The sequence below is a fragment of the Procambarus clarkii genome, chromosome 16, assembly GCF_040958095.1.
Source record: "Procambarus clarkii isolate CNS0578487 chromosome 16, FALCON_Pclarkii_2.0, whole genome shotgun sequence".
Taxonomy (NCBI): domain Eukaryota; kingdom Metazoa; phylum Arthropoda; class Malacostraca; order Decapoda; family Cambaridae; genus Procambarus; species Procambarus clarkii.
Window position 1 is genome coordinate 2,596,884 of NC_091165.1, and position 15,902 is coordinate 2,612,785.

The 15,902-nt window shown below is 40.7% G+C and overlaps 1 protein-coding gene across 1 annotated transcript in view; it reads right to left on the reverse strand.

Moving 5' to 3' along the window:
- LOC123753494 (cytochrome P450 9e2) overlaps positions 1–15,902 on the reverse strand; it is a 73,123-nt gene that overhangs the window by 24,911 nt on the left and 32,310 nt on the right. Inside the window, exon 4 of the mRNA XM_069325234.1 lies at positions 7,002–7,220. Within this exon, the coding sequence (XP_069181335.1) occupies positions 7,002–7,220 (219 nt within the window). The remainder of the gene's footprint in view (positions 1–7,001; positions 7,221–15,902) is intronic.

A 15,902-nucleotide genomic window follows, 5' to 3' on the forward strand; every position in this document is an offset into this window, starting at 1 on the left:
TCAGAGGATACAACTGACGATTTACTATAAAACCAGAAAAACGGCCAGCCTACTCATGAGAAACTCTCCAGACACAAAACAGAACGCTTTAAAAGAGACTAACGTCGTCTATGCCTTCAAATGCCCACTTGGGGACTGTAAGCTCCAAAAAACCCAGTATATAGGCAAGACAACAACATCTCTTTCTAGGCGTTTAACGATGCATAAGCAACAGGGCTCCATTAAGGAACATATAATCTCTTCCCATAACCAAACCATCGCCAGAGAAATCCTAGTAAACAACACAGAAATCATCGATAGATACAGCGATAGCAGGCGGCTTGACGTTTGCGAGGCACTACACATCAAGAAGTTAACACCAGCAATCAACAGCCAATTATTGCACAACTATATTCTACCCACCTCAAGACTCCGCTCCAATATAGAAGCATCAAGAAATATGGACCAATAGGCTTTCTACAAACACTTCTATTCAATACCCATTGTTTCTGTTCTGTCTTGTGTTGATACTTTTAATACCCTATTAATATCCCCTCCTGTTCTGTCTTGTGTTAATGCCACATCACCCTTCCCACCTCACTCAAATGTAGATATAATATCAGAGAGACGTAAGTTCTAATCAGTTGTGTATTTGTGAAGTCTTTGAAAATGTAATAAGTTTTACGAAACGCGCCCGTGTCGCGTCAGACTAGAAATAAAAATGAATTTTGGAGAAGTGATTTTTGATTTACCTCCAACAGTGAAGCGTAATGTACGAAAGATTGAGAAAATTCGTGTTAGAATTATTAATCTTACTTTTTCGGTCATATTTAATAATATATGTCTACAGGAAAGACTGCTACCAAAATATACTAATATATATATATATATATATATATATATATATATATATATATATATATATATATTATTAAATATGACCGAAAAAGTAAGATTAATAATTCTAACACGAATTTTCTCAATCTTTCGTACATTACGCTTCACTGTTGGAGGTAAATCAAAAATCACTTCTCCAAAATTCATTTTTATTTCTAGTCTGACGCGACACGGGCGCGTTTCGTAAAACTTATTACATTTTCAAAGACTTCACAAATACACAACTAATTAGAACTTGCGTTTCCCTGATTTTATATCTACATTTGAGTGAGGTGGGAAGGGTGATGTGGCATTACATTTGAGTGAGGTGGGAAGGGTGATGTGGCATTAACACAAGACAGAACACTAGGGGATATTAATAGGGTATTAAAAGTATCAACACAAGACAGAACAGAAACAATGGGTATTGAATAGAAGTGTTTGTAGAAAGCCTATTGGTCCATATTTCTTGATGCTTCTATATTGGAGCGGAGTCTTGAGGTGGGTAGAATATAGTTGTGCAATAATTGGCTGTTGATTGCTGGTGTTGACTTCTTGATGTGTAGTGCCTCGCAAACGTCAAGCCGCCTGCTATCGCTGTATCTATCGATGATTTCTGTGTTGTTTACTAGGATTTCTCTGGCGATGGTTTGGTTATGGGAAGAGATTATATGTTCCTTAATGGAGCCCTGTTGTTTATGCATCGTTAAACGCCTAGAAAGAGATGTTGTTGTCTTGCCTATATACTGGGTTTTTTGGAGCTTACAGTCCCCAAGTGGGCATTTGAAGGCATAGACGACGTTAGTCTCTTTTAAAGCGTTCTGTTTTGTGTCTGGAGAGTTTCTCATGAGTAGGCTGGCCGTTTTTCTGGTTTTATAGTAAATCGTCAGTTGTATCCTCTGATTTTTCATCAGAGGATACAATCGCTGTTTACCAACGTACCTGTGGACGAGACAATCGGAATGATAGCCGACAGAGTGTATCGTGATCCAGCCTGTACTCCTCTTGACATGCCAGAAAGTATTCTGAGGAAACTACTCCAAGCTTGTACTAAAGAGGCACCCTTCTTGAGCCCGGATGGGCACATGTATAAGCAAGTAGATGGGGTCGCCATGGGTTCTCCCCTAGGTGTCCTGTTTGCAAACTTCTACATGGGTACCATCGAGCAAAAAGTCTTAGTCGACATGAACTTGAAACCGGCCATATACTGCAGGTATGTTGACGACATTTTTACACAGGTACCTGATGTCAGACATCTGCAGGAGCTGAAGGAGGCATTTGAGCAGAGTTCCGTTGCTGCGTTTCACTTACGAGACGGAAAAGGATGGGAAGCTGCCTTTTCTAGATGTAACAGTCATGGAAAAGGGCGGAGGTTTCCACACTGCAGTCTACACAAAGGAAACAAACATAGGAATGTGCCTAAATGCCAACAGCGACTGCCCTGACAGGTACAAGAGGAGTGTTGTTAACGCATACGTCGACCGTGCTCTCAGCCACAGCTCAGAATGGAAGCAAGTCGACGAAGAACTCTGTAGGGTAAGGCAGGTCCTAGTCAATAACGGCTTCTCCAATGGTTTCATCGAAGACATCATAAGAAGGAAAGTGAAAAGCCATGCAACCTCCGAAGAGACAACTAACACAACACCTATACCCCCTATTAGACTATTTTACAGGGACTTCTTTTCCACAGCTCATAAAACGGAGGAAAGGTTCCTGAAAGATATTGTTAATAGAAACGTTATCCCTACAGACAAAAATCAGAGGATACAACTGACGATTTACTATAAAACCAGAAAAACGGCCAGCCTACTCATGAGAAACTCTCCAGACACAAAACAGAACGCTTTAAAAGAGACTAACGTCGTCTATGCCTTCAAATGCCCACTTGGGGACTGTAAGCTCCAAAAAACCCAGTATATAGGCAAGACAACAACATCTCTTTCTAGGCGTTTAACGATGCATAAGCAACAGGGCTCCATTAAGGAACATATAATCTCTTCCCATAACCAAACCATCGCCAGAGAAATCCTAGTAAACAACACAGAAATCATCGATAGATACAGCGATAGCAGGCGGCTTGACGTTTGCGAGGCACTACACATCAAGAAGTTAACACCAGCAATCAACAGCCAATTATTGCACAACTATATTCTACCCACCTCAAGACTCCGCTCCAATATAGAAGCATCAAGAAATATGGACCAATAGGCTTTCTACAAACACTTCTATTCAATACCCATTGTTTCTGTTCTGTCTTGTGTTGATACTTTTAATACCCTATTAATATCCCCTCCTGTTCTGTCTTGTGTTAATGCCACATCACCCTTCCCACCTCACTCAAATGTAGATATAATATCAGAGAGACGTAAGTTCTAATCAGTTGTGTATTTGTGAAGTCTTTGAAAATGTAATAAGTTTTACGAAACGCGCCCGTGTCACGTCAGACTAGAAATAAAAATGAATTTTGGAGAAGTGATTTTTGATTTACCTCCAACAGTGAAGCGTAATGTACGAAAGATTGAGAAAATTCGAGTTAGAATTATTAATCTTACTTTTTCGGTCATATTTAATAATATATGTCTACAGGAAAGACTGCTACCAAAATATACTAATATATATATATATATATATATATATATATATATATATATATATATATATATATATATATATATATATATATATATATATATATATATATATATATATATATATATTATTAAATATGACCGAAAAAGTAAGATTAATAATTCTAACACGAATTTTCTCAATCTTTCGTACATTACGCTTCACTGTTGGAGGTAAATCAAAAATCACTTCTCCAAAATTCATTTTTATTTCTAGTCTGACGCGACACGGGCGCGTTTCGTAAAACTTATTACATTTTCAAAGACTTCACAAATACACAACTGATTAGAACTTGCGTTTCCCTGATTTTATATGTACATTTGAGTGAGGTGGGAAGGGTGATGTGGCATTACATTTGAGTGAGGTGGGAAGGGTGATGTGGCATTAACACAAGACAGAACACTAGGGGATATTAATAGGGTATTAAAAGTATCAACACAAGACAGAACAGAAACAATGGGTATTGAATAGAAGTGTTTGTAGAAAGCCTATTGGTCCATATTTCTTGATGCTTCTATATTGGAGCGGAGTCTTGAGGTGGGTAGAATATAGTTGTGCAATAATTGGCTGTTGATTGCTGGTGTTGACTTCTTGATGTGTAGTGCCTCGCAAACGTCAAGCCGCCTGCTATCGCTGTATCTATCGATGATTTCTGTGTTGTTTACTAGGATTTCTCTGGCGATGGTTTGGTTATGGGAAGAGATTATATGTTCCTTAATGGAGCCCTGTTGTTTATGCATCGTTAAACGCCTAGAAAGAGATGTTGTTGTCTTGCCTATATACTGGTTTTTTTGGAGCTTACAGTCCCCAAGTGGGCATTTGAAGGCATAGACGACGTTAGTCTCTTTTAAAGCGTTCTGTTTTGTGTCTGGAGAGTTTCTCATGAGTAGGCTGGCCGTTTTTCTGGTTTTATAGTAAATCGTCAGTTGTATCCTCTGATTTTTCATCAGAGGATACAATCGCTGTTTACCAACGTACCTGTGGACGAGACAATCGGAATGATAGCCGACAGAGTGTATCGTGATCCAGCCTGTACTCCTCTTGACATGCCAGAAAGTATTCTGAGGAAACTACTCCAAGCTTGTACTAAAGAGGCACCCTTCTTGAGCCCGGATGGGCACATGTATAAGCAAGTAGATGGGGTCGCCATGGGTTCTCCCCTAGGTGTCCTGTTTGCAAACTTCTACGTGGGTACCATCGAGCAAAAAGTCTTAGTCGACATGAACTTGAAACCGGCCATATACTGCAGGTATGTTGACGACATTTTTACACAGGTACCTGATGTCAGACATCTGCAGGAGCTGAAGGAGGCATTTGAGCAGAGTTCCGTTGCTGCGTTTCACTTACGAGACGGAAAAGGATGGGAAGCTGCCTTTTCTAGATGTAACAGTCATGGAAAAGGGCGGAGGTTTCCACACTGCAGTCTACACAAAGGAAACAAACATAGGAATGTGCCTAAATGCCAACAGCGACTGCCCTGACAGGTACAAGAGGAGTGTTGTTAACGCATACGTCGACCGTGCTCTCAGCCACAGCTCAGAATGGAAGCAAGTCGACGAAGAACTCTGTAGGGTAAGGCAGGTCCTAGTCAATAACGGCTTCTCCAATGGTTTCATCGAAGACATCATAAGAAGGAAAGTGAAAAGCCATGCAACCTCCGAAGAGACAACTAACACAACACCTATACCCCCTATTAGACTATTTTACAGGAACTTCTTTTCCACAGCTCATAAAACGGAGGAAAGGTTCCTGAAAGATATTGTTAATAGAAACGTTATCCCTACAGACAAAAATCAGAGGATACAACTGACGATTTACTATAAAACCAGAAAAACGGCCAGCCTACTCATGAGAAACTCTCCAGACACAAAACAGAACGCTTTAAAAGAGACTAACGTCGTCTATGCCTTCAAATGCCCACTTGGGGACTGTAAGCTCCAAAAAACCCAGTATATAGGCAAGACAACAACATCTCTTTCTAGGCGTTTAACGATGCATAAACAACAGGGCTCCATTAAGGAACATATAATCTCTTCCCATAACCAAACCATCGCCAGAGAAATCCTAGTAAACAACACAGAAATCATCGATAGATACAGCGATAGCAGGCGGCTTGACGTTTGCGAGGCACTACACATCAAGAAGTCAACACCAGCAATCAACAGCCAATTATTGCACAACTATATTCTACCCACCTCAAGACTCCGCTCCAATATAGAAGCATCAAGAAATATGGACCAATAGGCTTTCTACAAACACTTCTATTCAATACCCATTGTTTCTGTTCTGTCTTGTGTTGATACTTTTAATACCCTATTAATATCCCCTAGTGTTCTGTCTTGTGTTAATGCCACATCACCCTTCCCATTTCACTCAAATGTAATGCCACATCACCCTTCCCACCTCACTCAAATGTAGATATAAAATCAGGGAAACGCAAGTTCTAATCAGTTGTGTATTTGTGAAGTCTTTGAAAATGTAATAAGTTTTACGAAACGCGCCCGTGTCGCGTCAGACTAGAAATAAAAATGAATTTTGGAGAAGTGATTTTTGATTTACCTCCAACAGTGAAGCGTAATGTACGAAAGATTGAGAAAATTCGTGTTAGAATTATTAATCTTACTTTTTCGGTCATATTTAATAATATATGTCTACAGGAAAGACTGCTACCAAAATATACTAATATATATATATATATATATATATATATATATATATATATATATATATATATATATATATATATATATAAGTGAAAACTCACAACCCCAGAAGTGACTCGAACCCATACTGCCAGGAGGACTCTGCTTGCGTACAGGATCCCTTAACCGCTCGACCAACACGACTGGAGAAAAGAGGATGCTTGCCGAGGCTATTTCCATTCCCTTGCCGGCACTCGGTTGGTAATCTTGGGCATGGTATTTTATCAAACCACCTCATTCTTTGGGGCACATTTGAGGAACACAAATGCGAATAAGCCTGAATGGTCCCCAGGACTATATGCAACGAGTCACTTCTGGTTTGTGAGTTTTCTGTTGCATATAGTCCTGGGGACCATACAGGCTTGTTCGCATTTGTGTTCCTCACGTTATATATATATATATATATATATATATATATATATATATATATATATATATATATATATATATATATATTGATAGAATGTACAATTAGTTAGTATAATTTGGTTCTATTCCTTTTATTGAGTCTGGAAAAAATTAAGTTAAAAAAAGTAAATATTCCTAGGCTTAGGAATATATCATATGCTATATATGTACTATATTAGGCCTCTGATAGCGTGTATTAGGCCTGTGATGTTTAGATAAGGTTACGTTTTATTAGCAACATAAATACAAAACCTTTTCCTGTTTTTTCAAATAAAATAATACCACGTTCTACTTTCTAATTCTCCGTTATGCAAACGTAGGTACGATGATCCAAATGGTTACTATACATATTATCAAAACAAGAGGATGGACTGACTCCAACAACATTCAAAAGAAGCTTCAGCTCACCCATGAGACAAGCGTCGAGAAACTTGGCTTCCATGATGCTGTGGTAGGTAATGTTGCCATGTTCCTCAACTATCTGCTGCATCTCCTGGCGGAGACGTTGCTGGTGTATGGGGTTCTTAGCCAGCAGAAAGGACGTCATGGCCAGAGTGGAAGCTGTTGTGTCGTAGCCGGCGACCAGGAACAACACACTCTGGGCCACAATTAATCTGTCCGTCAGTACTGGAATATAATATATAACTTATGGCTAATTATGGTTAATTTCGTTATGGATTAATATGAGTGAAGAATGAAGCAATGAATGACACTCGATTAGTGGCCAGGGTTCAACAGACGTGCTTCAATCGATGAATTAAACTCCAGTGATGCAACTAGTTCTGACTCTCCTGGGTTATTATTGATGGGAGGAACGTGGGGAGGAAAGGCGGAAAACACTTCTCCCAAAAATTAATCGAAATTCAGGTAAAAGACGACGTGGATCTGGGGTCCATACCTGCCTTGGCCCATTAAATTAGGACAGATTCATGCAGGTGTGTGAACTGTGAGATGAATCAAGAACAGAAGAAGTCTGCAACGGCGAAAGTTCAAAATAATGGAAGATAAAAGTGATGCAATAGGTTAATGCTTGATAGTTATAAATTAAAATTATAATGAAGATTGGAATGGAGTTAATGTTGAAACAACCAGAATGATAAGACGTTAAATAAATAAATGAGAATTCTTGTTAATGAAAAATGGTGAAGCGCAATGAAAGATGTCTCATAGTGAAGGTCAATGAATTTTTGTGTGAAAATCAAAATTAAAATAGCAACGGTGGCGATTATTGTCACATATGCACTCTACTATGATGTTAGTTGTAATGTGTCACATGTGCACCGTTCTATGATGTAAGTTGTAATGTTGTCACATGTGCATCTTACTATGATGTAATTGGTAATGTTGTCACATCTGCACCATGCTATAATAAAAGGGTAAATGTTGTTCTATACTGGTATGTGTTACAGCAAGATATACTCTTCTCTTGTCTATAAAATCTTTCTCCCCTATAAATAATCCACAAGCCCCTTAATATGGGAATTTGGAAAAGGGAATAATAATCTAATTTCGTTACGTATAAAGAAAAGAATGAACCCAAATTTTATGTTATGTTGGTTACATGTTGGGTGAAGGTGAATTAAATGCCCAACCGGGAAGGCAAGATGGCTGACACACCCAGGTAGGAGTATGTGAGCCATCCTAAGCAAACCGGAAGCAGGAGCACTGAGTCTCCAAGAAACTTGGAGTTGTGATTGGGTAGCCACCAGCAGCGCGGCTCATTAGAACACTCCATCGCGTGATATGACACCACCGCCCGCGTCGTGAGCGTGAGAGTCGGTAAACGTAACTGCCCTCCTCGTGTTCGTCGGAGAAGGACGCATCACTTGTCTCTCCAGCAAGAAGCAGCAGTCCAGTTCATGGAGGTGGACACCAGCTAATATAAATCAAGGTCGAAGGCTCCAAGCAACTGTTCAAGGAGTATTCACGAGTGCACAAAGCACGAAAAGTGAAACTTCAAAAGAAGTATAACTTAATCATATGAAAACAACAATACAACTGACCACGGTCAGAGGGAAGAGGCACACGCATACACACGACCGGAATGAACATATTCCAAGGTAAGAACTGCACAATTCATACAAAACATACCCAGCTCAGTCGCAGTTAGCAAGGAGGGGTAGACACCTCCGAACCTTGCAAAAAAAACGCACTCACACTAAAGGCCCCATATACCAAGGAAAAAGACAGCACATTGGAAAATAAAAATTCATGGCAATACTGAAGGCAACGTTGGACACCGCCTAACAGCAGGACAAGGAAGGCTGGTCGTCCAACTCACGGGCCAAAAAAACAGACCAGTATAATAAAAACCACACTCAGCCAACTCACTCAAACATCCAAACAAATCAACAGAAGATTAGAACACACACACAATCAATCAAAGGTTGAGATGCAGCCCCCAACTCACGCCCGAGATTACAGAACAACGACTAACGTCGCCGCCAGCTAAACCCTACAACACTTGCGCAGCAGCAATATAATCCGCCGTGAACCATCGAGCAAGTATCCTCAGAAACTACCGCAGCATCCACCGCATCGTGTTTTGCAGCCTACCTTTCAAGAACCCCAATAGCTGAGCCACACCACACCATACCCTTCTAACCTACTAACCCCCAAACAAATAATGTAATCTGACACCAACACTCTTCAAGTGTTTAGAATTCCATAAATTTCCCTCGGAAACGACAATAAGAAAACTTCAGCAAATCTCCCTGCAAATCAGACCCACATAAGGTACCCCGAAGCCAGTCCACCAAACATGAAACCCGCTGAGAAAACTAAAACTCATGAAGTTCGAACTCACTCTCACCACAATAGGCACAACAATCCGAGCCCACAATACCTATCATAAACAACCGCGCATTGATAGCTAGAGTCTCATGAAGAAATCAATACATCAACTCCCTTTGTTTAGGGGCGAGAAACAGGTCCCTCAGAGCACCCCCACACCTCCCCCCAGTCAAATAACGGGTACAACCCTTCCACTGTGTGAGCCACACGACCTAAAAACACCCGATACACCTCCTGACTCAGGAGACCTGAGACCTTCGGTCATTCAGTGACCGAAGAATGAGTACCATATAGAAGTACACCGGTGTGGTGACGAAAGACTGTAAGATCCCGTCCCGACAGACTGTACCCCCATAAGATAATGCACCCGAATTGAACTGAAAAACATAGACAAGGAAATGAGACCATCCTCCAACGCGAGCCTCCTACGAAAGGTCACCCAAAAATATCATCCATCGACTTCACATACACGCATTTACCAGACCAATCCCACCCTCCTCCAGACCCTGACACGAGGAGGACTACCAAACCGGGTGGTAGCAGCCTCACCACACAACGATACACAATCCTCCCCAAATCCAGCGGATGTTCCCTGCTCAAAGGGATAAAATAAGCTAAATACCAGACCTTAGAAAGAACCCGACAATTAACAATAAGTGCCCGCTTTAAATCGTCACGATCCTCTTGGACAGCATCTCCACTGCCGCCTCCACTGAACGAGAGACCGCCCTCCCTTCCAATTATGTGAACAGACCACACCACCTTCAGCCATGATAACTCCCATTACTCCCTAGCAGCCCAGCACCCCAACCCCATAATACAAGAATTCAGATGGTTGATGACAGCTCACGTGGCCAACTCAAAAGTATGCATTTGGGAGAACAGTTTTCCTAGCTAACTTTTAAACTATGTGCTAGAGTGCACATTAGGACAGGAGTGCACCAGGCTGCATTGGTTCTAGAATCCGTAATTATTTCAAGAAACATCTCGTGTTTAGAGTTTATGTGTGGCGTAGGCTCTTAGGTTTCCAGTGAGGCTACGATGGCCGTCGTAGCCACACTATGAGTAAAGGTACATTGTTAATGATAAAACATTATCATGTTTTACATTAAAGTGTGTACAGTAAGGTGCAGGGTGAAGCTTTAGAGGGTCAAGAGGGGAGGACCAATGGTCCTCACGGTCTGGCTCCTACTGGGAGGCCATGATGCCAGCCCAAGGTCATGTGACGAGAGGAAGCTCTGTAAGTGGTGCAGGTACCATTGGCTGCTTCCCACCTTGCTCTCTGATTGGTCAAGTCAAAGACAGAGCCGGAGAAGTGCGCGAACACAGGTTCAAGTCTCTCGCAGGAGTGGAGTGTTGTCAGTTTCTTGATGATCCTGGTTTCGGTGCTGTGGTGATGTCAATCTGTGAGGATGTCGAGGTGTTGGTCCATGCGAGTACGGAGGTCTTCGTCGATGTTGCTGTTCCTCCATTGGTTTGCAGCGTGGAGTAGTTGCGTTTTGCTGTCTTCGATATCATTTTCTGCCTTAAGTATCTGATGTCGAATCAAATCTTGGCATACTCGCATCGACCAACACCTCGGCATCCTCACAGATCGACATCACTACAGCACTGAAACCAGGATAGTCAAGAAACTGACAACATTATTTGGAGGACTTATTGCGATTCCACGACCCAGAGATGGCTTCTTAAACCTTGCTGGAATCAACCTCAATGAGGACCAAATTACTCTCTTGAATCTGGGTATAACCTGTCACGTTATGTCCAGACCGAGTGAGATGGCCCGGAAAGTGGAGTTGGAAATCCTATTGGACGATATATTCGACCTCGAGAAGCAAAAGAAGGTTACCACTAAAGACACTTTGCAAGCAGAACTTATTGCAGAAGGAGGAAAGTTTCGAGGTAAATACAAAACCACCATACTGTCCCCCGAGCTCAAAGCAGCAGCTAAGAGCCTTCGTGAGAACAAGGAGATAGTCATTATGAGAGGTGACAAGTCGCCAATATACGTAATTCTTAAAAAAGACAAATATCTGGCAAAAATGAACCTCATACTCTCTGACCAAACTAAATTCCAAAGGGTAACGAAGGACACTACAGCCGAATTGAAAACGAAGGTAAACAGATTGATCGAAACTGTGAACGCCAGGAAATCCGGACTCCACCTGCCAAAAGTTGTTGGGGAATACAAATCTGGGTATGCCTATGGAAATGTCAAGACCCACAAGAAAGGAAACCCTCTTCGGCCAATCATTAGCCAGATACCCACACCCACATACAGACTGGCTAAGCGACTCAACGGGTTTCTGCCTCCTTACGTACCCTGTGCTTTCAGCTTGAAGTCTCCCAAGGAATTTGTCGACTTACTGTGCGGGGATAAGAGACTTGTTGGATGTGGAGTCACTATTTACCAACGTACCTGTGGACGAGACAATCGAGATGATAGCAGACAGAGTGTATCGTGACCCGGCTTGCGCTCCTCCTGACATGCCAGAAAGCATACTGAGGAAACTACTCCAAGCCTGCACTAAAGAGGCACCCTTCGTGAGCCCAGATTGGCACATGTATAAGCAAGTAGATGGGGTCGCCATGGATGTCCTGTTTGCGAACTTCTACATGGGCACCATCGAGCAGAGGGTCTTAGTTGACATGGGCTTGAAACCCTCCACATACTGCAGGTATGTTGACGACATTTTTACACAGGTACCTGATGCCAAATGTCTACAGCAGCTGAAGGAGGCATTTGAGCAGAATTCTGTGTTGAGTTTCACGTACGAGATGGAGAACAATGGGAAGCTGCCCTTTCTGGATGTAACAGTCACGGAAAAAAGCGGAGGCTTCCATACTGCAGTCTATCTTGAGGTTATCTTGAGATGATTTCGGGGCTTTAGTGTCCCCGCGGCCCGGTCCTCGACCAGGCCTCCACCCCCAGGAAGCAGCCTGTGACAGATGACTAACTCCCAGGTACCTATTTACTGCTAGGTATCAGGGGCATAGGGTGAAAGAAACTCTGCCCATTGTTTCTCGCCGGCGCCTGGGATCGAACCCAGGACCACAGGATCACAAGTTCAGCCTGCTGTCCGCTCGGCCGACCGGCTCCCCTACACAAAAGAAACAAACAGGAATGTGCCTCAGTGCCAATAGTGACTGCCCAGATAGGTACAAGAGGAGTGTTGCCAATGCTTACGTCGACCATGCTCTAAGCCACGGCTCAGGATGGAAAGAAGTCGATGAAGAACTCTGTAGGCTAAGGCAAGTCCTAGTCAACAACGGCTTCTCTAACTGTTTCGTTGAAGACATCATAAAAAGAAAGGAAAAACGCCATGCAACTTTTGAAGAGTCAACCAACACAACACCTGTACCCCCAATTAGACTATTTTTCAGGAACTTCTTTTCGACGGCTCATAAAACGGAGGAAAGGGTCCTGAAAGATACTGTTGATAGGAACGTCATCCCTACAGACAAAAAACAGAAAATACAAATGATAATTTATTATAAAACCAAAAAAACAGCCAATCTACTCATGAAAAACTCGCCAGACACCAAGCAGAACGCTTTGACCGACAAACGTCGTCTATGCCTTTAAATGCTCACTTGGGGACTGTAAGCCCCAAAGAACTCCGTATATAGGCAAGACAACAACCTCTCTTTCTAGGCGACTAACAATGCATAAGCAACAGGGAGCCATCAAAGAACACATAATTTCTTCTCACAACCAGACCATCACCAGAGAATGCTTAACAAACAACACATAAATCATCGATAGGTACGGCGATAGCAGGCGGCTTGACATCTGCGAGGCACTACACATCAAAAAGTCAACACCAGCAATCAACAGCCAATTAAAGCACAACTATATTCTACCTACTTCAAGACCCCGAACCAATAAGGAAGCAGCAAGAGGAAGTATGGGCCAATAGACCTTCTGCAGTTACTTGTATTCATATGTTCACTTATCCAATTTATACCCATTGTTTTGTGTTCTGTCTTGTGTTAGTCACCTCACCCAAAACTTTTGAACCATATCACCTCATCCAGTAGAGCATAAGTACGAAGTATTTGTGTGTAAATTAAGTCTTTGAAAATTGATTACGAATTACGAAATGCGTTCAGGCGTCAGACAATTAAAAAATGAATTTTGGAGAATTGCTATTTATATTATCACCGACAGTGAAGAAAAACATAAGAAATATTCAGAAGATTTGCATTAGAATTATTAATCTTACCTGTTCGGGTATATTCAACAACATATGTTTACAAGAAAGACTACTACCAATATATATGTATATATGTATATACATATATATATATATATATATATATATATATATATATATATATATATATATATATATATATATATATATATATATATATATATATATATATATGTGTGTGTGTGTGTGTATGTCGTACCTAGTAGCCAGAACGCACTTCTCGGCCTACTATGCAAGGCCCGATTTGCCTAATAAGCCAAGTTTTCCTGAAATAATATATTTTCTCTAATTTTTTTCTTATGAAATGATAAAGCTACCCATTTCATTATGTATGAGGTCAATTTTTTTTATTATAGTTAAAATTAACTTAGATATATGACCGAACCTAACCAACCCTACCTAACCTAATCTAACCTATCTTTATAGGTTAGGTTAAGTTAGGTAGCCTAAAAAGTTAGGTTAGGTTAGGTTAGGTAGGTTAGGTAGTCGAAAAACAATTAATTCATGAAAACTTGGCTTATTAGGCAAATCGGGCCTTGCATAGTAGGCTGAGAAGTGCGTTCTGGCAACTAGGTACGACATATATATATATATATATATATATATATATATATATATATATATATATATATATATATATATATACATATATATATATATATATATATATATATATATATATATATATATATATATATATATATATATATATATATATACAACCTAAGAACACTTTCCCACCAGGAGATTCGAACCCTAGCCAGCACAGAAGTCTTACAGCAACTGGCATAACTGGTACGCCTTTAACCCACTGCACCACAGCTCAGACCCTTAAAAGAGATGGTAATTTTGGAGTATTTCACCTCCAAAGATCACCACCTCCCAAGGGCAACTAGAGCATAGTGAGGGGCTACTCACGTTCTTTCATCAAATTTCTGTTAATATGGGAGAACTCTGTGTCTATGCTTAATGCACAACTTGCCTAAACACGCAAGAGAGATTATACACCCTTAGAACACTTTCCCACCAGGAGATTCGAACCCTAGCCAGCACGGAAGCCTTACAGCAACTGGCATAACTGGTATGCCTTTAACCCACTGCACCACAGATCAGACCCTTAAAAGAGATGATAATTTCGGAGTATTTCACCTCCAAAGATCACTACCTTCCAAGGGTATCTAGAACATAGTGAGGGGCTACTCACGTTCTTTCATCATATTCCTGTTAATATGGGAGAACTCTGTGTCTATGCTTAATGCACAACTTGCCTAAACACGCAAGAGAGATTATACAACCTTAGAACACTTTCCCACCAGAAGATTCGAATTCTAGCCAGCACAGAAGCCTTGCAGCAACTGGCATAACTGGTATGTCTTTAACCCACTGCACCACATCTCAGACCCTTAATAGAGATGGTAATTTCGGATTACCATCCGATTTCTCTGTTGATGGTCTGGTTGTGGGAAGAGATTATATATTCCTTAATGTAGCCCTGTTGCTTGTTCGATTAAGGAACATATAATCTCTTCCCACAACCAGATCATCACCTGAGAAATTTTAGCAAACAACACGGAAATCATCGATAGATACAGCGATAGCTGGCGGGTTGACATCTGCGAGGCACTACACATCAAGAAGTCAACACCAGCAATCAACAGCCAATTAATGCACAACTATATTCTACCCACTTCAAGACTCCGTTCCAATATAGAAGCATCAAGAAATATGGGCCAATAGGCCCTTTGCAGTTACTTCCATTCCTACCTTCAATTTACCCAATTAATACCCATTGTTTCATGTTCTGTCCGGTGTTGAAAGTTATGTTCACCTCATCCAAAATTGTTGTAACGTATCACCTCACCCAAAATACGGGTATAAAATGACAGCTGTTTAAATCATAGCATAGTAAGAACTATGTTTAGTGTTTGCAGGTTATAGTTGTGTGTGTGTAAACTAAAAGTCTTTGAAAATGTAATAAGTTATTACAAAACGCGTTCAAGTGTTAAAATTTGAGTTAAAAGTAACGTAGATATATGACCAAACCTAACCAACCCTACCTAACCTAACCTAACCTAACCTATCTTTACATAACCTAAACTGACATAAATAAATCAATAATTTATGTTCTTAATATAATATAATAATATTTAAAATAAACTAATAGGAAACAATATATTGAGAATAAAGAAAATCACTCGGCCTATTAGGCAAATCAGGCCTTGCATAATAGGCCGAGAAGTGCGTTCTGGCTACTAGGTACAACATATGTATATGTATATATATATATATATATATATAT